Raw genomic sequence first — 27,366 nt, 5'->3', positions numbered from 1 at the left:
CAATGCAATAGTGAAGATGTAAACAGGGCAGTAGAAAACCTTAATGATATATGAACTTTCAGCCTCTTTAACAAACAAAAAGGCCTCAAATAGAAATGCCAAAAAAACTAACAACAATGACAAATGGTTTGACAATTAATGTACAAACCTCAGAACTTCAGCAATTAAGGAACCTATCAAACCAAAAACACAGAGACCCGGACAACCAGAACATACATCTTCACTATGGTGAAACATTAAAACAGTATAAAAAGACCATAAGGAAAAAAGGGGACCATCATGTTAGAAACCAGCTACATGCTATTGAGGAATCCATAACAACAAACCACTTCTGAGAGAATTGGAACACTCTAAACAAACAAAAACATGAGGACCCACCCATCCAAAGTGCAGATGTATGGGTAAACCACTTCTCCAATCTCTTTGGTCAAATAGAGAAGAATAAACACACACAAGATAAACTGCAAAGTTTAGAGTCAACTATAAAAGGTTATAGGAACCTCCTAGACTCCCCAATTGAACTAAAGGAAATACAGCACAAAACAAAGTCACTCAAAACCAAGAAGGCCTGTGGTGTTGATGGCATACAAAATAAAGTGATAAAATTCAAAGACCTCAAATTCCAATTGACGATATAAAAACTCTAACATCATCCTTAGCTCTGGGATCTTCCCCAATATTTGGAACCAAGGACTGATAATGCCGCTCCACAAAAGTGAGAGAGATAAATATGACCCCAGTAACCACCGTGAGATCTGTGTCAACAGCAGACTCGGGAAAATCCTCTGTGTGGTCATAAACCACAGACTCCTACTCCTTACTTAAAATAATGTGCTGAGCAAATCCAATATTGGCTTTTTACCAAATTATCGTACAACAGACCATATCCTCACCCTCAGCACTCTAATTGACAACCTAATAGACAAAAACGAAAGCAAATCATTCTCCTGCTTGGTTGACTTCAAAAAAGCTGTTGACTCAATTTGGCACAAGGGTTTGCTGTATAAACTGTTAGAAAGTGATGTTGGGGGGAAAAACCTATGACATCATTAACTCAGTGTATGCAAACAACAAGTGCGCTGTCAAGATTGGCAAAAAACACACAGACTTCTTTCCCCAACGCCGGGGCGTCAGACAAGGATGCAGCTTGAGTCCAATCCTGTTCAACATGTACATCAATCAAAACTGGCGAGGGCACAAGAACAGCCTGCAGCACCTGGCATCAGCCTCGCAGACACAGAAGTAAAATGCCTATTGTTTGAAGATGATCTGGTGCTCCTGTCTCCAACCAAAGAAGGGCTACAACAGCACATTGATCTTCTGCACCAATTCTCCCAGATCTGGGCTTTGACAGTGAATCTAACCCAGACAAAAATTATAATATTCCAAAAAAGATCCACCCTCCAAAACCACAAATATAAATTCTCTCTAGATACCATTGCTCCTCAGCCTAAACATCAGCACCACAGGTAACTTCAACAAAGCTGTGAATGACCTGAGAGACAAGGCAAGAAGGGCTTTTTACACCGTCATAAGGAACATCAAGTTGGACATCCCAATTCAAATCTGACTTAAAATATTAGACCCCGTTATAGAAACTATTTCCCTTTATGGTTGCAAAGTCTGGGGTCCACTCACCAACCAAGAGTTTACAAAATGGAACAAACACCAAATTGAGACTCTGCATGCAGAATTCTTCAAATCCATTCTCCGCGTCCAACAGAAAACTCCAAATAATGCATGCAGAGCAGATTTAGGACAATACCTACTGATTATAAAAATTCAAAAGAGACCATTAAATGTTATGATCACCTAAAGAAAGTGACCCTAACATACTCCTTAACAAAGCCCTCATATACAGAGAGACTTTAGAGAGAAGCCCCCTCAGCCAGTTGGTTCTGGGACTCTATTCACAAACACAAGCAGAGCCCCCAGACGGAAACCCCATTAGACTTAACCAAATCATAAGAAAACAAAAATACAAGTATTTGACACATTTGCAAGAATCAACCAAAAACCAGAGCAAACTGGAATGCTATTTGGCCCTAAGCAGAGAATACTTAGTGGCAGATTACCTGACCACTGTGACCAATCCAAAACTAAGGAAATCGTTGACCACGTACAGACTCAGTGAGCACAGTCCTGCCGTGGAGAGAGGCCACCACAGGCAGACCTGGCTTCCCAGAGAAGACAAACTATGCACCCACTGCATACAGCAGGACGTGGAAACCCAGATGCACTTTTTAACCACCTGCCAACTATACCAAGACATCAGAGACATATACTACCCATAGATTACAACTACCCAAAAAGACTTTAAAAATATGGCAAATAAGAAAAAAACGTCCATATCTGCTGGGCAAAATACAGCAATGTTCAAACACAGCAGCAAGATTTGTGAACTGTTGTGACCGGAAAAGGGTGTCCAATGTAATACAACCACCATGAAGACTGTTAATAACCTGTGTACTCCTGCACTGACCATCTACATTGTGCTGATCTCTGTACATAGACATACTTACTGTACACACATACAAACCAAATACTGTATCTTTAAATACATTAATTTAAAAAGAAAGTTGCAGGGTTTATATAGTGGTCACTTATTTGTATTTATATTTTTGACACATTAAGTGTCTTTCCATCTTTGTTTCTTTTTTAGTTTTTTTTGTTGAGCTCCAGCACTGGAGCGATACCGTAGCATAAAAGGAACATTGGTTGAAGATATATAGGGATAGACAAATTTACTGCTTTATTTTAGCAACTTGTGCTCAGTTGAGTATTTTAGCTAATCACAGATCCGTCAAATGGGATATAGCTGTTTTTTTTATGGATCCTCTACCTTATCAGAAGCTGATGCCACCAAAAGACACATCAAAGGTGGTTACACAATGAGTGACACCACAGGAGCCTTACTCATGCATGTGTTGTATGTGCTGATTCTCAGCCAGTGAAAAATTCCCACCAAAGGGCAATGTGATTGTCCTGACCATTGGCCGGTCTGTTAAGAGGAGCATGAGGTTAAGTGAGCCCATATAATGCAGGATGAAAAAAGGAGGACCACATCATAGCACATCATGCCATTTTCACTGGGCTTGATGGTATAATGGCTTTCCGTCACTGCAGGAGCTTTAGTACAAAGCAGACTGCCTGATAGAGGAAGTCACCATGACAACAGTGTCAGGAGCACCACGGGAACTGATAACCTGTAAGGGAGGAAAAAGACAATCCCAATTTGTTTCTGTATATAGATCATTTGTTGGTTTTCACATTCAGAGGCACCTTTTTCGTTTTGCCGTATTGACATATTGACCTGGAGTCAAGATCAAGGTGCTGTCCCCAGCTGTGAATATTGAGCAACAGGTGCCAAACACAGGGTTGCTTTTTTTTTCATTCATTTTTTCCCTGTTGACTCACTTTCTTGGCCAGCATCAGGGAGCTGTAAGCCATAAAAGATTCATGTTGGTGGAGAGGGCTTTCACTCTCACCGTGCAGGAAGAATCACTCCGGATGTTTTATTTCTTCCTGTCTCTTCACAGGACAAGTTCATATCAGACCTGTCATTTCTAGATAGTATTAATGCTCAGAGTAAAAATCTGCAAGATTTGGCTGGCTTGTCTATGAATACTCCTTTTTACTGTATTCTCTGTTGAATAACAGCGTCAAGAGTATTATTAGTGGGGTGTTGGAAAGATTTTTCCATCTCTTTTGCCATCTCATGCCTGTTACTAGTATTTCACATCTACGGTGAAGACTACAAAACAAAAATATTGTATTAAAATGCTACTGTTTGCAGCTCGTAGAGTTTTCTGCTATAAACCAGGGTGATACTGCCTTATGTCTCTAATTTACTCCTTGTTGCGCCACAGCTGCTCTTAAGTAGCAGCTATTAGCTCGGCTTGATTTATGCTCTGCTCCGAGCTCCTGAGAGTTCATAGCCTGGCTTTATAAAAGGGGATTTCAGCTCTCTCCTAGAAGGGTTATGAAGGCCTTCACATTAGCTGTGACATGATGGAAAATGGGCACTCACATGCTTTGAGTGCATAATGTACAGTATGCATGAGTGTGGTGTGTGTGTGCTACAGGAAATGATACTTACTCACTGAGTGTCTGTGTATGTTCCTCATTCCAGCTAAGCTTCCAGCACAAGGTGGGAGTGCTTTACTGTAAGGCGGGCCAGAGCACAGAAGAAGAGATGTACAATAACGAGAGTGCTGGACCGGCACTTGAGGAGTTCTTGGATCTGCTAGGCCAGAGAGTTCGCCTCAAAGGCTTCACCAAGTACAGAGCTCAGCTGGATAACAAGAGTGAGATAAAACACGCATCACACTCACCAAACTAAACATTCACAGAGTGCAAGCCCACACATTTTTAATCCTGCTGAGTGCAGATGCTCTGTTCTGTTTTTTTTAAAGCCTGTGTATCTTTAATGTCTAGACACATGTTTGATTACATCATCAGATTATCTAAAACAATGGCCATTTTTCATGAACCCTGAGATCTTGACCGCCCTGTCCTGTGTTACAGCGGACTCTACCGGCACACACTCTCTCTACACCACCTACAAGGACTACGAGCTGATGTTCCACGTGTCCACCATGCTCCCCTACACACCCAACAACAGACAGCAGGTCAGTAAACTCCACACCTCACTCTCTATCCCCTCCCAGCAGACCACCATGTTTGCCTGTCTTTGTGGTGAGCCTGTGTCTAATAGTGGTAATAAGTCCCTGAGCAGCTTCCTCTTTTAGGATATCTTCAATCCAGGCTCCTGTCAATCTTTCCCAGAGGCTCATTCTGCCACGGTAATGACCTATCAGTTGAAAGCATGAGCATTGCCATGGTAACTGTACCCCATAGTAGGATTTTAATCAATGTATCCCCAGGGGCTGGACCTGACGTTATATTAGATGTGCCTCTATGTCTGTCTGCGCTAACAAGTGGAATTAAGTGGATGTAGTGGTGGACTGGTGAGCAATGGCCCGATAAAGCAGTGATTACACAAGTTCACCATCTCAGTCTCTACACTGCTATTATGGAAGTACTGTTTTGAGCCCATAAAAAAACCAGTGCAACCATGCAGAGATATTAACAGTGCATAAACCAGAGAAGTGAGTGAGTGAGTGAGCGAGTGAGTAAGTGCGGGGAGTAGAGCAGGAGCCACCGCAGAGACCTAATCTTTCATGTGCATCTAAAAATGTCTGATTGCCAGGATTTTCGGGAGGGGGGTGGGTGGGGGATGGGGGGTTCTTTCTCTTTTCTTTTCTCCTCCTCCAATTGTATGTTAGGGAGTGAGGTTTTTTAATTTAATCCCCAGCGGTAATCTTCCAGCACGCTGAAGCAGAGCTCGCCCCACTCATCCCTTCATCCTTTCCAATTCACCTCTGCACCCTCTAATCCTGCTTGTTTCGGGCTCTTGTTGACCCTTGCTGACAACTTTATACCAACCATTCAGTGACTATCTGCACAATCCAACAACACAGGCAGTCTAAATTAGGTTTGTGGGAGTATATCTCCTTCACCCAAAAAAAACTTAATCCTGGTTTTGGACATTACAGTTCAGGTTTAAAACATGTGATTCTATCAGTGAGTAAAGCTGCGAACTAGCTTTGTAAAAGGTCTGGTTTCCTGCTTGTAGTGCAGGTACCACAGCAACAGCATCACATATCAAGTTTGAATCTTTTGATTGAAATGTTATGGGGAACAAGGAGAAATCGAATGGATTTGCTAAACCTTGAAACTTGTAGGAGACCTTGTTTTCCCTCTAATCTTAGTCTAAAAGAATGAAAGCATTTTAAAATGTGTGTACTCTTACTATATTCACCATTTATGTGATGCATTTTCTCCTTGTAACTCATTTCTTTGTCTTTTTATAGTTATTAAGGAAGAGGCACATTGGCAACGATATCGTCACTATAGTATTCCAGGAGCCCGGGGCCCTTCCTTTTACTCCAAAAAACATCCGCTCTCATTTCCAACATGTGTTTGTCATCGTCAAAGTCCACAACCCCTGCACTGATAACGTCTGCTACAGGTAAATAGAACAAGCATGCGTCACGCCTGCAAGGCTTTCTTAAAGCCATTTCACTCAACATATGAAATTGGTGGCATTGAGTCAAGCCACCAAATATTCCAGCGCTTCACCATGGGATAAGAAGCAAATTAATATCCTCAAGACAATTTAGGGAAATGTGTTTATCTTTTGATGTGCTTCGCATAAATGTCTTCATGCTAAAGTGGCTCTACATGAACTTTTAAGAACACTTAATTTGAAAGAATAATAATAATAGCCTGCTGAGTGCTCTCTGTGGTTTCTGTCATGACTTCATAGTAATGTGCAGGAATCACAAGGCTCTTTTGATCTGTTCAGTGATGATACAGTTATTATCTTCAGAGACACCTTGAAATTATGACTTAGAACTCTCTCCTCAAGTGTTTCTGAAGTCAAGATGACTCTTGTTAATAACATAGCATTTGTTGAACAGAACAAGATTAGGCTGAGCTCCTCTCCTGTCTTTCCACCAGAAATAATTTCCATGAATGTATAATTTCAACACTCTTCAAATAGCTGCTCATTATATGTACAGTTTAATACTCTTGCACTTCTTATATTTTCTCTTTACTGCCGTCATCACAGTGCAATACTTGATTCATTGATTCTATCCTGTTTTCCAGCGTGGCTGTGTCCAGGTCTAAAGACGTGCCTCCATTCGGCCCCCCTATTCCCAAGCTTGTGACTTTCCCAAAGTCAGCAGTTTTCAGGGACTTCCTGCTCGCCAAGGTCATCAATGGAGAAAATGCTGCACACAAATCGGAGAAGTTCCGAGCCATGGCGACTCGTACGCGGCAGGAGTACCTGAAGGACCTGGCAGAAAACTTTGTTAGCACAGCTACTATTGACTCTGCTGTCAAATTCAGCTTCATCACCCTTGGAGCCAAGAAGAAGGAGAAGGTGAAACCCAGGAAGGATGCACATCTGTTGAGTGTGGGAGCCGTCACTTGGAGCGTCCGTGCCCGGGACTTTGGCCAGTCGATAGACGTGGACTGCTTGCTCGGCATATCCAATGAGTTCATTGTGCTCATTGAAGAGGAATCGAAAAATGTGATCTTCAACTGCTCTTGTCGTGACGTCATTGGATGGACCTCAGGGATTATGAGCATTAAGATCTTCTATGAGCGCGGGGAGTGTGTCATGCTGTCCGCTCACGACAACTGCGGAGAAGACATCCGGGAGATGGTGCAAAGACTAGAGGTAAGACCCTTAAAGACTCAGCTGTAATAATCTCTGTCATTTTAGAGGTCTTAATGTCTGCTGAAATAGACAACTGGGGAGACTATCTGATGCCTTGTAACATATTTTATGCCTGTGTCTTGAGTATCAAATGTCTCAAATCATGTCATACCATACAAAGGGAATAAAAGATATTTGGATTGGAGGAATTTCATTAAGGCTCCACATATAAAACATGGCATCCCCATCACAGAGGGAGTAATTCACTTCTGTTTGCATTCTCTGTGGCTGATTAAGGGTTTTCAACTTAGTTTGATATCCAGTTTGTTTCTGATATTGAGAAAGTAAGACTTAAACGGATTAAACCAAGATTGAGCCCAGACTCTAGCTACGTCGGCAATAATACACAAACCTGTGACAGATTAAAACCAACTAATCTAAGATTATAACTAATTTAAGCACCAACAGCATTAGCCAAAAATGACAACACATTTGCTAACCACATTATGATATTAGGAAAGCAAAGCAGAGAGACAGCTTAACATTATGAAACCATTCCTGTTACTGTTTATATCTTTGCTTTAGTCTTCACTTTGCTCTATTTACCTGCTGGTTTGATGGTTTGTTTCTAAGATGGCCAACAGCCAAACATTTGGGTTGGTTGGCACCTTGTAGTAGTTATAGTCCTAATAACTGATAATGAGAAAATACAGCCGTTGCCTGTTTTGAAAAGGAACTGAGCAGCACAGTATATCCTGCATAAGAAGTGGAATGTGGAGTAGTAGTTTGTCATCTTAGATGTCATTAAATCCATAAGAGTTTTTTTTTCACATATTAACTGCATGGCATGTGAAAGAAAGTGGCTTTCTGTACTTTAAATGGTGCAGTGAGGCATTTTAATGTTGGGATAGTTGTAGAGTTGTGGTCTTTCTGTGGTGAAACAATACATTCTGCAAATATTACTCTTGCCATTGTAGCTTTACTGCTTACCACAAACCTTGTTATTTTATTTTCATCATTATGTCAGCAGAACCGTTGCTTGCTTAACCTATATCTATCCTGTCAAGTCTCATGTGTTTCTGCTCTACACTGAGCTTCCACTATTTTATTTTCTTTCCTTATGTTTCTTCTCTGTCTTTTTCCTCAACACTGTAAATCAATGAATTACAGAATGAACCCAAAACTCGTTTATTTTCCCAACTTTCCTCTCATGTGTCAATCTGGTCCTCTTTGGGTTATCCAGCGTTGTGAGTGTCACTTGAATGTGAAACTGTAAAGTGAAGTCAACAGAGTCCAGAGAGGATTATAGACCTCCTGTTGATCGCTTTCTTTGGCTCATCACACAGAATCTGCAGAGGTGTACAGCCAAACGTTTAGGTCACACAGTCACAGATGTTGTCCCACTCTCGATCAGGATAAAGCTTTATGAAAAATCACAGCATTTTTATCAAAAAACAAAGCCAGAGCCACTTCCTGCGGCAGACAGTTCATTTAATGGAATGAAAGATTAGCGGTAATGGGATTTTGGCCCATTCTTGAATTGGTGGATGTCTGAGTGCAGGTACAGGAGGAGGCAGCTTAAACAGGCCACCAACCCAGTTTTGAAGGGGAAGAGAGAAAACACAGACACATTTTTGGGTCTGAAAGACTAAGAATAGCGGACACTTGGCCTCCGACTGCTTCACTCCTATTGAGAGCTACCCACTTCGTCCAAGTTCTCTCATCCCCATTCTGTAGTTCTGCCCTGGCCATCTGTAACACTCCATGGTGCTGGTTACATTGTGTGATTTTGGGGTCAGGTAGGTCTAGAAAAAAATCTCCTGGTTCCTCAGCCCGGACACTGGCATCTTGTTTTTCCTATTCTATGATTTGCTATGATTTGTTTACTGAACCTCTGATCAGGCAATCCTTTGTTTCCTTTAAATAACATAGAGGTTGAATCCCAAAATCCAAACCTGAGCTGTGTATGACCTTATTTCTGCCTGCCTGCCTGCCTGTGTATTCCCCTCCACTTATCCCTCATAGTCCCTCTTTGGCAGCCTCATTAACACTCTTGAAATTTTCAACGCATCCTAGCCAGAAAATCATTGGTTAAGCCAATAACATGAGAGTAATACTCCATTTCCTGCTAAAAACCTGAACAGGAATTTCATTCTTCTGAGGATTATGAAAGACGGAGATAATTACACCTTTTACATATCATCTTTTGCAATGAACCATAAGAGCTTATAAATTAGAGTAAGTAAATTAGAGTAAAAAGAAGAAAACTAAACATGCACACGAGCACAAAGAGTTTTGCTTATCCTAACTACCTCAAACACCACAAGAACCTGAAAAAGTATTTACCATAATTAATCTTAAAAGGACATGGGTGTCATTCAGTGTCTACTCCACTCATCATAAGAAAGGACAGAGCAGGATATATTAGCATTTGTGATTAGCCAAAGGACATCACTTTCTCATTCACTATGCTAATCCCATCTCACATTTACTGTCCACTTATCCACAGGATTTGTGAGGGATATTTTGCAGGAGAAGCTCAGAATAAGTAATAAGCGGGTGGCCATTTGTGTTTCTCACACAGAGAGGGGAGCAGCAGCAGTAGACACATTTGGGTATGAGCTGGCGATGCATACTTCATCCCAAAGGTGTCTGTGTTTTCCTAAATGTCCCAGAGGTTGACTCGAATCATGTTTCATTGGTAGGATTTACAGGCTGCCGGACTTGTGATGTAATGCAAACCAGGGCAGACAGTGAACAGATTGCCCACTGTAACGCACAGTGGAGGCCAGTGTGAGAGCACAACTAAAAGCTTTGTGATAACATCCTGCTCCCCAGGGTGTTGCTGAGCTGGGTGGCCACGTGTTCGGCTTTTATGAGACAAGTCATCTTGGCTCGGGTGCCATGTATGCTCTTTTTTTTGTTTTGTTTCCTGAATGAAGTGAAGGCAGCCTTCCACATTTTGTGTGCGTGCTTGTGCTTTTCTTAATGTGCTGAATGCATCAGCAGAGCTGCAATTATAAGCAAATGACAGTATAGATATCAGCTTTAGATTTGAATCATAGAAGACACAAAGAAAGAAAATTAAGAACTATACATGCTTTAAAATAGTTTTCTACATATGTTTGTGTATAGTTTATTACAGTTACATCTTAATAAAACAGCAGATTTTCATGTCAACAACCAAGTATTATACAGAAGAGTTGAAATTAATTAACTGATTTCAGCTTCTCAGTGAAATAATTTGATGCTATATTATAGTAAACTGAATATATTTGGGTTTTGGACTGTTGGTTGGATAAAACAAGGAATTCTAATTCAGCTGGTAAATTATAACAGGCTTTTTTCACTATTTTTTGACATTTATAGGCAAAACAATTAATCAGTAAACCAAGATGATTGGCAGATTAATTAATAATGAAAATAACCATTAGTTGCTGCCCTAAGTTTGTAAGCCTCAATCACCAGTTACAGTATTTTTATTTCCAATTAATCAATTTTGGTTAATGTATATGCTGTTATGTAAGATAGTAAAAATGCCCAAGTTGCTTGTTTTGTCCAACCAATCATCCAAAATTCAACAATATTCAATTTACAAAGTTATAAAGTTACACAGAAAAGCTGTAAATTCTCAATCAGTGTTTAGTATTGTAAGTTTGGCAATTCAATAGATAGAATTGATACATTTTCTGTCAATCAACCAATTTATTTAACGACTTATCATCTGCATAAATCAGTACCATTTTTAGGTAAATTCTGATTTAATTTGCTTTATTTTTTCCCTGTTAAGTAAACTGATGCTTTATCACATTAGGTGCCACTGTCCCAGATATTCCTAATGATTCCTGCGATAATCACAAACATAGCCCAGAGGCAATGAGCGTCCCTTGGACTCACCAGTCTGTGCTTCTGTTCTGTGAAGTTAAGTGGAATGACAAGTCTGTGAGTCATACTACCACAGACGAGGTCATCAATGTCAAATCTACTTGAGTCACTGCTTGACAACAGATTTGATGCTGATGCTGTTTGCTTCTTTAGGGCAGCGTTGTAGTTTAATGTCACCAGTCATCAGAGCCCATGATTAGGCTCTGCGTGGAAACATGCACAGCACACACATTCATGCTGCCAGAACTTCATTTCACCTTTCGTAACAAAATAACTGAACAGACTACAAATCCCTCCTAAGAGATAATGAGTGTCCTATTAGATTTGGCCGTTATGTATTTGGGCCATTTGGAGGAGAACCTGGGAACATTAATTTTCTGGATGGACTGAATAAAAGGCCCTGATGAAGGCATTTAGAAAGCTATTATTTAGGCCTAATGAATTTCTGATAAAGGGCGGTTTGATTCATGGTCCCTAATACCCAGGCCAATGTCTTCCTCATACACAGACCATTTACTTCCAGACTTCTCCCCCAGTGAGCTTTTAGGCTTCACTTTTCCCATTTCTCTTGCCCTTGATGGTTTATGCAGAATGATTGTTAAGTTTGTGGGTCATCTCACCAAAGTGCTCCTCTAGTTTTATCTCTTTTTGAAGACTGAATCTTCGAGCTTGTATTAATGGCAGATTGAGGGTGAGTCTGTGACACAATGATACATGTAGTGAAGTCATAAAGTTTTAAAGTTTCCTCTTAGTTTTTTAACTAACCCACTAACATGCCATCCTAACTCCCTGTCTCACTGTGAGGACACGGTGAATGCATTATGGTCCATCATAGTTTTCTCGGGTCCCATCTCACACAGCAGGGTAGGATTTCTGCCAGTGTGAGAATCTGGTGGAGTGTTGACAGGCCATAGTCTGAGTTAATGTGTCCCTGAAGCCAGCTGCCACTCTGACGCAAATAGAGGCAGTCACCCACAACTGAACCAAGACTAATCTGATGGGTGATTAAAGCTCATTGGATGCAGTGTGAGTTTTTTCAGTGGTTGCCACCAAAAAACTTGCCAGTAACTCAGTGCTCCCACTGCAGTGTAGTCAGAAGTGTAAGCTCAGTCACTTTATGCCATCAAGGTGAACATAGATAGGCTACAGTTGCATGTTCTCATCTCTCATTGTTGTGTGTTTCACTTGCATCTCGCTGCTGAACTAAAAAGGGTCGCCCGAACTTCATTTGAACCTGAATTGCATTAAAGCAAAGGATTAGGGAAAGCCACTGCTGAGCAAAGTGAGCAACTTAATTTGCATGCATGTGCATGATTGGACAAGAACCAACTTTAATTTTCATCCAAGCATGCAATTTGAGAAGCACCGACTGTCCAGCAAGTATCAGCATGCATAACTCTTGGACTCCTCAACTCGTGGATGAACTCTTAAGTCTGCAGCACTGTGAGAAAGTGGTGGATGAGATCAGCTGTTAGTTGATGCAGATTATGTGTGTGTCTTTCTTAGAAGTGAGCTCAGTTAAATTGATTCAGCTCTATGGACCAGTCCATTTCTCAGGGGCCAAATACGATCCAAATTGCCAGTGCTGCACCCACTACTATATTGTGTGTGTCCATAGAGATGGGTCTTTTTTAGCTGTCTCTGTGCAGTTCTTAGGTTGAATCAGTTGCTCTGTGATGTACCCTCTTATTAACTTCCATTTTGAAAGGTTCTTTGAATTAGCCAAACAAACACGCTCGTGCAATTCTGCTGAAGGACAGGATTTTTACTCTGCTTCACATGATCAAATAGTATTTTGTGTATGTGTGTGTGTGTGTTGTCTAGACAACTCACACAGATCTATTAGAAAAGATGCCACTGTACTTTGTTGAAGGCTACTGTTGGAATATACCATTTAGAAAGCTCTTATTAAGAGATATTAAGATCACTCAGCTTCTGGTCTTTTTTCTGTCCATCTTCTGCTTTCTTTCCGTTTTCACTGTGTAATTGCATATCGTCTGTTGTCCATTTCATGTGTTACACTTTTTTTCTACTAAATTGTTTGTAAAATCCTGCTGTCTTCATGTCACTGGAATCAAGAGAAGAGTGATGTACGTGTATTGCAGATAATAATCAAAATGGTTTTGACTCTGGTTCCAGATCACCACCAGAGGCTGTGAAACGTCAGAGATGACTTTACGTCGGAATGGCCTTGGCCAGCTCGGTTTCCACGTCAACTTTGAGGGTATCGTGGCGGATGTGGAGCCCTTTGGCTTCGCCTGGAAGGCAGGGCTGAGGCAGGGCAGCCGGCTGGTGGAGATCTGCAAGGTTGCCGTCGCTACTCTCACACACGAGCAGATGATCGACCTACTACGCACCTCTGTCTCTGTCAAAGTGGTTATAATCCAGCCTTATGAGGACGGCACCCCTCGAAGGTAACTAACTTACCTTTGTTTTCTCGTTTTTATCTGAATATTAACACTTTGTAACAAGACCACAAACAGAAGATGCTTACAAAACAGAAGCAGACTTTCTATTGTCTCTGAATTTTGGCTGTTCTCCTGTGGTTAGTGAGACAGAGAAGTAGGTGCTCCTCTCAAATGTATGAAGTCATAACAGAAAGGGTTTTTTTTCTCATTTTTCTTTGCAGCTGGGCTAAATTAGCTTGACATTTGCTCTCATATTTTAGATGATTAGCATGGAGAAATGCTTACACACTGTTTTTGTTGCACAGGGATGATGTTGTTCTCCGCTGATTTCTCTGGAGATGAGGCTCTTTTTGTATTGATGTGGCTTTGTTGGGAGAGAAAGCTCCAGCAGGGCTGTAGAGTCATGCAGACACGGACAGTCAGCGTTTCTCACTAATGATAATGAGAGGAGCATTTTGATTAATGGCTCCATTCTCGCTGCCATTGTCTGATAGCTCACATTTGCGGATTGCTTTTTTCTAACCTCACCCCATCTTCTATTCAGCAATTAGGATGGGAGTGTTTGGCTTTTTAGGACACACACCCATGGGGAGACTCCCATCATTCCTGTGATAAAAAGAAAGAAGCATATTTCAAACGATCTTTTGTGATGTGAAGAGATGAAGGTCTGTGTAAAATGCTTGCTCCGAAAGCACATCTGCTTGTTTTGTCTGTGAGAGACAGGCAGTCCTGTGAAATCCTATCCATCAGTCTTTCACACTCAGATTTTCAACATCTTTGTTGTGCTTGTGCTTCAGGCTGACAGATTTGTATACCAGCAATTTCCGTCACCACAGCAGAATGATTTAACAGTGTGCAGTGAGAACACCTTCACTTAATCCAATTTTCTGTTTGTGATGTTGCAGATAATGCTAATGTTGTTAGCTCATCATTACAATTAAAAACCCGGGGATCAACAAATCACAGTTTGCATTTATTCTGTGTGCATGTTTGTTAACCCAGTGAATTTAACAGATCAACAAAAGCTAAAGAATTTTAGTTAAACACTGGTGGGTGAGGAATCTTAGATTACGTCTAATGTATATTTTTGGAACTTTATATTGATGGCAGCCTCTTCTGAATGAATACTATGTTAAACAGATGTGTGTTTAAGTGTGGCATTATGTCAAAGACTGCATAGTAGGCATGTTTAACTGCGTTTCAACTTTGCGTTCTGGTCTGGCAACAAAGGAGCAACATATTTGCTCCTCCAGATGGTAGGCTAAGATGCCTCGTCTGTGAATCCAACACAGCAGCCTCTCTGGCAGAACCGACGTCTAATCCTCTTACCACGATCTGTGATGATACATGATGATACAATCATAATCGCAGTTCAGGGAAGCAGAAAGCAGACAAAACAAATATCTTCCAAAACTGGTTCTGTGTCGACAAACTCGTGTCCAGCTCCCCGGAGCTGCGGTTACAGGATGGAGGATTTGGTAAATGAAGTGTTTGGCGTGGACTCTGTGCCAGTGTAAGACATCTGGCTTGGTTTGTGTGACACCACTGAAGCCTGTGAAGGTACTTAAGACATGGTTTTAGAAATATACACCAAGCTACATAGCAGTGTGCCCAAAAGCATGCATTAAAACATGCTGTGTGTCCATAATGGATGGTATGATGTGTACTGGACTGAGCTTGACCCATATATGGAGTTTGTTAACAGATGCATCTGGCAGATTAGTAGGTATTACAGTGGAAGACCATACTGGTCAGTGCTGTTTAGCTCTACTGGGAAATTTCCCCTTCTTACTGAAGCACAATTTTTCATCGTCACCTCATGAGAACCAAAAGGCTCCTGTGAATTTTCTCCCAAGGCTCCAACAAATCAAGAGGTGATAGGTCAGGTGAAGAATCTCGAGGGCCCTCGACTCTTTTCGCTGCTGCGTCTTTGAGTTGCTAAAGTGTTGCAGTCAACAATGAGTGCTCCAGTTTCTCCACTATTATCTCAAAGGAAAGGAATTCAGCAGGGGCTTGAAGGCCCCAGTCAGTCCCCCGTGGCCAGAGAGATGGGGGTTAGTCTAACAACAATGGACAAGTGTCTCATGACCTCCAGACAATGTACCCTGGCTCCACACTGCTACTATGACAAGAAAAAATGTTTTCATAAGCACATATTGAGGCTAGATGGAGCAAGTTTCCTTGTTACTGTTTTTATAGTGTCAGAAAATCATTGAGTCTTCTTAAAGGGGACCTATTATGCTTTTCCTTATTTTCAGTCAGTATATAATGTTACATTGTCGGATGTTTATATTAAATATATATTGGCTAAAGTGTCAAATAATGAGGTAAACGTATGTAGAAGTAATCCCTGAGAAAACAGCACCAGCTTCAGACTGCTCTGAACGTTCGGTTTCCAATAGTTTTTTCTTTTAGCACAAGCCAACTTTGGCTCGTGACGGATTTCTTTATATGGTCATCTGCTCCACGCACAGAGCAAGTTCACTGCTCCACTCTGCTAACATTATGGTGTTTTTCCATTGTTTTGGGCATAGTCACACTGAGCCATGACTCGAGCTGGCACACTATGAGTGTATTTCCATTACACAGCATGGCAAGGTAAAATAAGTAGTTTACTTATTGGAGGTGTGCTGTTTGTCTGCAGCTGTTCATCAAACATCATCATCACTGTGGCTGTTTCTGCTTGTACTATTCCTCCCTGCATTATTTCTAACTGATCCACTGAACAAAGAGATTCAAATATCTCCATATGTTGTCGTGTTGACTTGTTTTTAGCACTGCTAACGAAGCTCCACTAATTCTGTGAGGAGCACATTTATTTTCCTGTAAATTCTTCACATAAAAGTATCCCATTATTTAGTCATTGAAAAGCTTTTAATATGAAGCAGTAAAGCAGGAAATGTTGGGTTTTCATTGGCAGTAATTTAAGACGACTCTGATACGGCTGCCCCTCAGCAGGCCTCTAGAGAGCTGGCCAATCAGAACAGAGTGTGCTCATCGGGAGGGGGGCATTAAAGAGACAGGAGGTAAGACAGAGGCTGAACTGAGGGGCTGCATAGAGGGCCAGTATAAGATAAATAAGGAATTTTTGAACTATGAATCATGCAAAGCAACTCTAGTGGAGTCCAAAAATAAAAATATAAAGTTGGAAATGGCATAATAGGTCCCCTTTAACATTGTGATTTCTCACAACTCAAGGAGGATTGATGGGGTCATCTGGCTGCTAAACTAATGTTGATTGAATTTCTTTTAAAGAAAAAGAAACATTTAGACCCCTGTGGAGCACTGTTTTGTGGCAGAGCTCCTAAAGCTGTTTATGTCTTAAACGGCTTTACCCTGCTCAGTCTGAAGCCAGAGAAGATATGGCTCTAATATTAGCCTTACCTAGTACTGTATTTATTTACACTGGAGGCAGGATGTGGTTTTAGCCCAGTGCAATACCAGAGGCTTTTCCATCATCACTCTGAAAAGCTTTAAACAAGTTCAACATGTTAGCCTTGGATCAAACTAATGAGAAAAAGATGAAAAAGATTAGCTCTTTGAAACAGGAATGCAATGTACAGAACATGGCAGTGATTGTATGTTTAGCCTGTGTTTTGGTATATGGTCATCAGAGATGTAAGAGTAAACAAATAGATCAGTACAATATGGACACAAGACATACAAACAGTAAAAGAAACAGAAAGCAGCTTTGTTTTAAGAATATCAGCCATATATGCTTTTTATTATTACATATTGCACATTATAGGTTTTTGATCGCAAAGATTTATGTTTTAAATGGTGGGTAACCTGAATTTAAGTGGGTTCAACCTGCTCAAAACCCCTGCCGATAATGAGTATTGCCTGCGACATTCAGATGGCCACTTGTGACCTTTCCTTTGAAGTGTCATCAGACTTGTCATCATGGATTTTCATCTGGACTGAAGTTAAGCCGGATTTCTCACTTCCCATGCCGACACCCTGTGAAAGAGAGCACAGCTAAACCAAAACTCAGAAAACCTGCATCACAAATTGCTCCGCTTAATCCCCTCGCTTTCTTCACAGGAGCCATTCTTTCATTAAGATCAGTTTGCAAAGAAATCATTGAAACTTCTTTTTTTGGCAAACCTATACACCTTTCAGCACACCTTATTTAATGAACCTCTTGACAATGGTTTCCAAAGGGCTGGTGGAGGTCACAACCTCTGTGGCTCTTTGCTGTGACATGGACTCTGACTGTGGGAATGGATTAGCACGTCCTTCAGTTGCTGGCCATGTCATTAGAGTGACAGTTCTCTGACTGAGGTCTAAGGTCCTGTTGTCACACTGATCTATTGTAATTTGTTAAGAGCCAATAGCTGAAGGAGCCAATTGTTCAACTCCAACAGGCCACGAACTGAGCTGAGCTCCTTATTTTTCTCAAAATGAACACTGATGTTATTTTAGTAATGTCATGTCAACTTGTTGCAATTGTGTTGTCAAATTATTTCCTCCAATAAGTCAGATATAGCTCTATTTTAGTTGACTGGATGTTAGTTTTAAGTTGTAGATGTTTTCTTTCTCTGCATGCCGACCAATAGACCATTGTGGTGTAATTTATTGCCTCTAACATTTAGCTGGAAGAGTGCAGCAGCAGTTCTTAGTGGAATCAGGAGGAAGCAGAGGGTATGTAATTCCTCGCCAGTTCCTCTCCTTATGGCTGAATGTGTCTTTACAGCCTCCAGCTCAGGTTTAACAGTCGACCAAACACCAGTTTCCTGCTATTTCTCCATGATTTATACACATGGAGACTGAGTCCCCCCTATACATTACAAACAAGAAGCACATTCCTCATACATCAGGCCAAAATGATGGGTATTTCCACCTCCAGCCGAGCTTGCAGGGTGCTGAGGGAGAATATTAGGATCATAAGTGAAATTTACCTTGTCAGTTCTTGGTCACTCTAGTGCAGAAAGCACAGCGAGAGACAGCAGCCGAGACCTTTCCTGTTGACAAGCTGTTAGATAGGTTTAGCCTACTCAGGGAGTAATGATGTGTGGCAACCTGGCATGACCACACACACACAGTTAATCAAGGTAATGAGTGGGTTAGCAGCCCCGTTAAAAGACCGATTGACCAACAGTCTCAAGGATTTAACATTCTTGTTAGCATCCTCTTCTTCTGACACGAACAAAAAGCAATTGAAAGACCTCAGGTTACACAAGGAAGTAATAGAATAATCTTTTTTTCAGGGTCAGACATGCATAAAATATCACGGCTTGTCTCATGTGCGTCACCCATGAGATAGACATTTTCTGCTTATGGACATCACTGATCTCTGATGCTGTAATGTTGCTCATTATGCTCACTGTCCCATATTTCAAACCAGCGATGCATGCTACATACACATAGTAAATAAATCATGTGAACTGTAAGATGTGGAGGATGTAACGCATGCCATTGACAGTCCTTCATCATGGATGAGGCCAGCTTTGATGCTGATATTGACCAGATGTGTGAGATGGGCAACACGGTGGAGAAGGAGGAAGCGAAGGATGATCTTCTAGTTAGATCTTATAACACCCGCAGCTCCAGTGGGAGGCCAGCTGTAAACAGCCCCGCCACCCATGGCCCAGTTTGATGAAAGGGTATCTCTGAGAGGGATTACTCGCCCCCTCCACCGCAGCAGTTGCAATCAGCCAGTGCACCCTCCTCAAGCTTCACTGTGTGTACATGTATGACCGCAGCAAAGTATACACAGAATTCCACCCCCCAGTGGATTCTGGAAAATGGACTTTGGAGGGGGAGGGGGAGGGCAGTGTAATCATTAAGGTCATGCTCGAGATGCTTTTGGAGAGCTAGCAGAGCACCCAGGCTCTTTAACCCTGACCCACCACCCTGTAAACCCCCTCCTACCCCCCAACCAAACATACACACCAAGCCTTTGCCCAAGCCCAGAGATTAATGTTGCATGAAATGGCATCACAAGCCTTGTCCATCCCTGAGATCTTCAGTGTTGTTAACAGTAATGGGATGGAGATGGACAGAGCAAAAACCTCCTGTGTAGAATATATGATTGAGTGGAAAACTGAGATTTTCGGCTCCATTAACAAACGCAAAGTGTTTTGCACTGTTTTCAAAATATCTGATGTGCCTGTAATTCCTCTGTGTGCACATGCAAGTGTGTATAAGTGAGAGTCTTTAGGTGCATCTCAATTCCCTTATTTGATCTTTCCTCACTCCTTGATCCTCGCTTGAAGGCTGTCCCAAAGCTCTTATTTCTGCTCTGAGGAGGAAGGATTGAGAAGTGAGGAGGGATCTCTGAGGAGCCATGAGCGAGGATACACAAGAACAACCTTCATGGAAGTCTTTTGCCGGCCAACAAGCCCCCTTATTGGATATCAGTTATTGATTGGACACTGCAGCTGATTGGACTGATCTGATACATAACAACATCTTTGAGTGGAGACAGATTACAGATTCAACTCAAGTGTATCACTCCCAAGTTTTATTTTTTATTTGTTTTGTGATTCACCATCTAGTTAAACATCTGTGTTAATTGTCAGTCTGATCAACAAAACAACTTTCTTCATTTATCAGAAACATTTTCTTTTCATGATCTATTATTCCCCCCATTAACTCTTATTATGGATAAACTTAAAGTAAGAAAGAGTCTGTCTGTCAGCAAGAAACACATTTCAACACATTCATATTTTACATCATTTATCGTTATTTCCATTCATATGTCATTCAGTCATATGTGAGGCTAAAAATTCCTGTGCGTTGGGTTTGATGTGAGTTACATAATTTCTATTTTCCCTGAAAAATTTAGCCTATTAAATAATCTCTACTATTCAAAAGACACCTTAATTACATTCTGAGTTATAAAATAATGAATTGACAATCAGGATATCAATAAATGCAAATAATTAATAAATAATACAAACGCATTCTGCCAGTAGAAATGGTTCATGTGCCTCTGAGGAGGAAACAGTACACAATATAAATACACATTGCAGGTTTTAATTCATGCACAAGGTGTTTGTTGAACAGGTAACAGGCTACAGAGAGAAAACGGCTGCTCTGGCAGTGATAACTATGCACCTTTATTAGTATTAGGACAGCGCACATGTGTGCAGACACAAACTCTGTCCAAAGTTGCTCCAGCTGTTAAAGCCGACCGACAGCTGATCATCTGCTGCTGTCCGTTTCTGATGATGACGTTTTCTTCTCTTAATGCATCCTCAGTGAGAGGGATTAAGATTCAAGTGAGGGAAATGTGGATACAATTTAAGGGAATTGAGATGCACCTTATGTGTGTGTGTGTGTTCATGTGTGTCCATGTGCAGGCATGTGTGTGTCTGCACATGGACACGCAATATCTAGATGTCTGCCTCTGGCTAGATATTTATAACTGCATTAGTGTGTTTTGGTATTGTCATGGTAACACAAACAACAAACCCTGCCCCTCCCCCTAATTTTTGTCCAGGACCTCATGGTCAGTGAAGCACTGTAACGACTGAAAATGTTGCACTTGTCTGGTAATACACAGGAACAGATGTGATCTGGGCTAATATGTAATAAAGCATGCACTGGAATGTAAACAGATATTGTTATTGTGTTGCCAATAACATTAGAGCATTGTAATATTAGTTTATTGGATGATGCAATAATTAGAACTAATAATAAATGTAACTTAAGTTACTACATTTTTCTTATTCTTATGAGTAATTTTATTATGATGTAGAATTATGGAATCTGTTGCACTAAAATTATTTTTTGTCCACGATTATCTCCATAGTAACTAGTTACTTAAGATTGTAAGATTTTCATCAGATTAAAGCTGCACTAACCAATAATTTTATATTAATGATGGAAAAAATGACTATGTGTAATGTGAAAGGCGTCACTAGTAACAAACCTACAAAGATTTATCACCCAACTCTGCATTTCACCCCAACTCCACAGAGTTTTTTAGCATTTTTTTGGCTTGTTGTTTTGGTTCAATCTCACTGCTCTTATCTACCCCATTTCCAGCAGCAAACCACCAAAAAAGCTCAGTTAAGCACACTGTACACTACCTGCCCAGCAGCACCAAACAACACACTGTAAAGTTAACAGTGTGCCATTAGCAGTTAGCTAGTTGGTGAACATAGTGGAGCATTTGGCTGGTTAAGGGCCACATGTTTCCTTAAGGAGTTAGCAGAGAGCATAAACAGAGCTAAAGTGAGTGAATGTTGGCCAGAAACATACTTCAAATGAATTCTAATGTTGCTCTGTTTCTGCTGGATATGCTAACACATTATCCATAACAACTTTATAAGATAATGATATGTCAGTGTTGTGTTAACAGCTTGCACCCCAAGCAATTAAATAAAAACAGTTAATACTGCTTGAAAAGGTTAGCTGAGGTTTTTGGTACAAGCAATGTAAACAATACCAGCAGTTAACGTTGTTACTATTTTCCCTGCTATTCTGTTACAGGCTCATGACTGACCTTCAACCTTCTTCCTGTCCTCTCAGGGGCTGCTCTGAGCTCTATCGCATACCCATGGTGGAGTACAAACTCGACAGCGAGGGCACACCCTGCGAGTACAAGACACCCTTCAGGAGAAATACCACTTGGCATCGGGTGCCCACAGCTACCGGACCACCTTTATCCCGAAGCTCACCCACACAGGGCCCTGATCGCCTGCAGTGCCAGCAGATCCTTCAGCAGCACCAGGCAGCCATCCCACGAAGCACATCCTTTGATAGGAAGTTGCCAGATGGGTCCAGGTACACTCTTCGTCTCCTGTCTCTACTGCTCTTCTTCTCTTATTTGCTTCTGTCCAGAACTGAACATTTGATTAAGCTTCACTAAATCTGCCAGGCTTATTAACTCACACTCACTTCCAGATAGGTTAAAAAAAAATTCTGGAGACTTGTAATTTAGCTGAAGGCGATGCACAATTATGAATGACAAGTTGACAGTTGTTACCAGCAAAGTTGTATTAGAAATGGTAGATTGTAAAAGACTAGGCTAACGAGAAACTAGACCTCAATTGTCTGTAAACAAACACTACGTCTGGGTTAATATGCCTTAGATTTTTATGAATATAATTTCCAAAATAAATCGTTTGACCAATAGCTAGAAATATTCTCATGTGCAGTCCTGTCTCATTAAAGCCAATGGTTCAGCCAAAACAGGAAGCTTTTACAACATATAGTACAAAAAATTGAATGGAAATTAAAGCTGTAATGAGTTTTACATAACAACTACTAAAATTGACCCTTTTGCCTTTGTGACAGTAAAAAAAAATATATCATGATAAAATCACAGGAACATACATTTATGCAAAAACTAATGAAACAAACAAAAAGGACACTTACAGATATTTTTGGGAGTCAATCTTTCAATGAGGCTTTTTCAGAAAGCTGCAGCAACACTTGCGATCAAACGTCATGACGTTCAAAAGATCCAATCCTTTGAGATGAAATCTTTGAACTGTCAGCCTTTCTCATTTAGAAAAAAGCCACTGTAACATTTTAAGTGGCTGCCATTGTGTTGAGTTATTTGCATACATACAAATTGAACATTTTAGTCCAATGAATTCACGGTTTCCCTTTCATCTCCCTTTGGATGATAAGGCCACGTTCAGACTTTGTTGCTGTCCTAGACTGTGTCTCTTTTGGACATCTCCATCGAGCCATGTAAAGTAATGATTTGTTCGTTCTAATGAAACCCCTACAGTCATGATAACCTTTCCAGTGTGTCACACCGACCCCCCCTGGTGTTGCCTGTTCTGACTATACCGGGATAATGGCCGCCCTCCCTGCCTAATCAGAGTCCCTGGCAGTGAGAGCCCTCCATTCTCCCTCGCTCCTTTCTTTCTCTCCCCGTATCCCTCCTACTCCCCGCTCCCTCCCTCTTCCTGCACCCTGCCGAGGAGGAGGTGATGGGGACACTGACACGGCTCAGCTCATCTCATCCAATTACTGCAGAAACAAAGAGAGTGCTCTTCCCCGGACCACGATGTGTAGCGCCCTAGAGGGAGTGGGAGTAGAGGAGGGGTATGAAGGAGTCACAGACTGAAGAGGAAGGGAGGGAGACAAGGAGAATATCATACAGTAACATGTACTAGAAATATAAATCAACATAGAAATTCGTTGATGTATGTTTTTTATTCTCGTCTAGCATTTACCTTACAGATGTTATATAGATATATACATACTGTATATATGTTACATCTTACAACAAGCAGCCGCTTGTTTTTAATTTTTTATGTTTTGTGGACATACAGAAGAGAAACTGAACATCTGCATTGCCTATAGGAAACACATTAATCTGAGAGCTTAGATAAAACATCATCCCATCCATATATTCAGTATACGATCCAGACTTTGCACTGTAAAATATGACACCTACTATGCAGCCAACTGAGACCAACCACTAATCTCAGTAGCCTCAAATGTTATTGCAGCGCAGAGAGAAAAATGACGTCCAATATCCCCCCTGAACTTTAGGTTATGTCAAGGGAGGAAGAGCAGGAGAACGAAACGCAGCTGCTGCTGTTTCACATTAAAGCGCCTGGACCCGGCTAAGGAGACTAACACTTCAGCCGGGGAGGAAACGTAGCGATCTGGCCAAAGCGTTCAATGATGTGTGCTGCGATTGAGTTACTGACAGTTTAGTGAGTTTCTCATGGAGGTCTAGACATACGAAACCTGATGACAAAGCAGAAAGGTTGATCCTAAGACTGTGTCACCTTCCAAATGAACATTTATATTGTGATTTTTGAATTAAGTATTATTTTTATGAAATGTATCTGCACATATCTAATCTCTGATTGTAGACACAATCCCTAACTCATTATATAAACAAATGTAAGCCAAAAAGAAGCAGGTATGAACTGTGTAGAATAGACAGCTGGACCTGGATGGAAACTTAATGTGAAAGCCATCCTGCAGATGTTATTGTAGTCTTATTTCCGTCCGGTCATCTAACCTACTTTGGTGTGTTGGTTAAAAGGAAGGCCTCTGGGCAGCAGACATAACTCCGTCCCAGTGTTTATTTTTCTCTCTAGACCAAAGTCCGCAAGTTTTTACTGGCCAGGCAAACGTAAGCAAAGAAACCTCTCTCTCAAGATATTAAGTCAGGTCAGGGCTTGCTGCAGGACAGTGGAATACAGTTTGGGTAATTTGAGCTAAGATAATGGTCAAACTTCATTAACAGGTCATTTGTGAGCAGATAGCTCAAGAGGCTCAGGTTTGTGTTTCAAAGCATCCCTCTTCAGACATGACTTCTTTACGTCTTTACTCTACACAGACACGAGGCCTCACCATCTGGATTACTCACTAAGGCTTATTACCATAACTAATCTCTTTTACTGTTTGTCTTTGGAGAACAAGACACCGTCTCCCTCACTGACAGTTCTCACATTTTCTTAGAGATTATCCACGGTGCTCAACAGTAAAGGGCTATTCTCTTGAGTGACACACAGTAATAATGTCATTAACACTGGACAACGAGGGAAAGAAGTTTTTCTTTTTGTTTGTTATGTAACTGAAGCTTCTTCAAGTCAAAAATATGATTTAAGCATTGTGTATAAAATTGTTTTAAATAGTAAACGATACAGATGGAACACAGCTAAAATTATCAATCAACAATAAATTGTAAACAATTTTGAGTCATTTATTAAGCAAAAATGCCAATTATTTGTACGTTCTAGCTCAGAGAAAATTGGAGGATTTGCTGCTTTTCTGTGTTTTATATTGTCATTGTTAATTGAATAACTAGTTTTGGGCTGTTTGTCAGCCAGAACAAACAATTTAATGACCTTTGAATCTCAGAAATTGTAATGGTTATTTTTCACTATTTTTTTGACATTTTATAAAACCCAGTGATGATTGGTTATTGTAAAAGTAACCGACAGATCAACCATTATTGACAAGAATAATTAGCTGCTGCCCTAAAATGAACTATGTCAAATAATCTCATGTATTGACCTTGTACTTTTTGTCACACTGTGTCTGCAGGACGATGCAGGATATGGAGAATCCCCAGGTCACTTCATGCAACAAGGGAGACCAGCACTACCGCAGCTCCCCCAGTAACCAATCCTCCTCGAGTGATCCAGGACCCTGTGGCAGCAGCACCTGGTCCCAGCAGCCTGGATATGATGGGTACAGTACCACAGCATTATTACTTTTTAATGTTTTTTTTGAAATGGCCTCTGAGTAGTCCCTCCAGGAATATGCGGTTTTGCAATAATGAATGCAGCTACAATCAGTCCCAGCACTATTTCTGAGAACTTGCAATTTTGCAAAATGACAGCAATTTTTCCACATGAAATGACCAAATCATCAGCGCACTCTTGGCCAGTCGTCTCTCTTTTTTGCAGGAAGTGATCAAACAAAACAATGAAATTTATGCCTGCCATGGTCTAGTACCACATCCAGAGCTTAAAAGAGACATGATGGAGGATGATGAGTTTCATGTATGACTTTGCTGTGTTTCATTACACATGCATTATTATAGTTTCCATTCAATCATCCAGAAACCTCTTTTAGAAGAACAGGCTACCTTAAACATATATGGGCACTTTGTAAATTAGACTATACAATTTTATAGCCATTAAAAATTCAAGCCAAATACAGTATTTCTTTTGTTGTAACTTTGAGCACATTCGTTCTTCTGTTCAGAAGATTTAAAAAGGATGAACACTTAAGTATAATAGGGAGTGATTATGAGGAATTTTTCCTTGTCCTTCAGTGTCTCCTGCTGTGACTGAAGTGCCACTTTAGAAAACTACACAGCAATTTTGGAGAAAGTCATTGAAAAGTAATTTTTGGTTTTAAAAAAAAAAAAAAAATCTCAAAAAAGTGAAAAATCTGGAGTGAGTAAAAGGGAGAGATTGTAGCCGCCACAATTTCTTCTTTGTCATCAAACTTTCTCAGTTCATGTGTCCCTTTTAACAGTATAGATCAGTATACACACACACACACACACACACACACACACACACACACACACACACACACACACACATACACACACACACACACACACACACATATATATATTTATATATATATATATATATATATATATATATATATATATATACATACATACACATATACAAAAAAATAAAATTCTGCTTTCTTCCTTATTTTTAATCATATAATGGTTTTCAGGGCATTGTGTCCTGCAGACTGCACAAGTGCAATGTCAGACTGAGTCTTGTACATGAGCAGAATCCATCAGAGACCAATGTCTGTCTGTAAGTGGTTACGGACCATGACAAGAGGCTTAGCTCCACACTGCTGCCTTTCTGTCAGAGGCCTCAAAAGTGCACTGAACTCTTAGAGAGCTGCCACGATGCAGAACAACAGACATGTTGACTAGCCAATTGATTTCCAGTTAGAGTCTTTGTTAAAGATCACGAGACACTGTGGCCCCAGTTCATAAGCTGTAACCTTTATTAGCTCTTTAAGGTCTAATTAAGACCCCGTGTCAAAAAAATTGCTGCTCTTTTCCCTTTGTTAAGCGCAAGAGAGTGCCTGGCATGCTAAGTTGTATGAAAGAAGGTCTCTTGTCAGTGTCGTCTGGCAGCTTCTTTATTCTATTATGAGCTCAAGTGATTCGACCTTAAATGATCTTGAGCTAATTGCTGTACATCTGTGGAAATTTATTGAAGTCTTTTTCCTAGTAGAATACAGAGCTCACTCTGCAGACAGAAAAAAAATGACAGCCCATTTTCCTCCTCTTTCTTTCTCTCTGCAGATGTCCCTCGCCTATCCTCCATGAGCGTGCAGGAGACATTCAAGGGGGTGATGGAGAGATCCACAGGGAGAGAGAACCCACTCTGGAGAGGACCAGGTCTGCAGGTGGGTCTTTCA

At 40.8% G+C, this 27,366-nt stretch overlaps 1 protein-coding gene across 5 annotated transcripts in view; it reads left to right on the top strand.

Moving 5' to 3' along the window:
* Window positions 1-27,366, top strand: part of LOC121911663 (signal-induced proliferation-associated 1-like protein 2) — an 87,130-nt gene that overhangs the window by 41,949 nt on the left and 17,815 nt on the right. For 4 of the 5 annotated variants that reach the window (XM_042433368.1, XM_042433366.1, XM_042433365.1 and 1 more), the window contains exons 5-12: window positions 4,133-4,307; window positions 4,528-4,631; window positions 5,877-6,034; window positions 6,676-7,252; window positions 13,256-13,530; window positions 21,967-22,260; window positions 25,501-25,647; window positions 27,251-27,354. In XM_042433368.1, coding sequence (XP_042289302.1) covers window positions 4,133-4,307; window positions 4,528-4,631; window positions 5,877-6,034; window positions 6,676-7,252; window positions 13,256-13,530; window positions 21,967-22,260; window positions 25,501-25,647; window positions 27,251-27,354 — 1,834 coding nt within the window. The remainder of the gene's footprint in view (window positions 1-4,132; window positions 4,308-4,527; window positions 4,632-5,876; window positions 6,035-6,675; window positions 7,253-13,255; window positions 13,531-21,966; window positions 22,261-25,500; window positions 25,648-27,250; window positions 27,355-27,366) is intronic. The other variant, XM_042433367.1, reaches the window with a different exon arrangement.

Source organism: Thunnus maccoyii, chromosome 14 (assembly GCF_910596095.1).
Source record: "Thunnus maccoyii chromosome 14, fThuMac1.1, whole genome shotgun sequence".
Taxonomy (NCBI): domain Eukaryota; kingdom Metazoa; phylum Chordata; class Actinopteri; order Scombriformes; family Scombridae; genus Thunnus; species Thunnus maccoyii.
The sequence above is the reverse complement of the archived record's forward strand: the minus strand, read 5'-3'. Positions and strand labels throughout refer to the sequence as shown.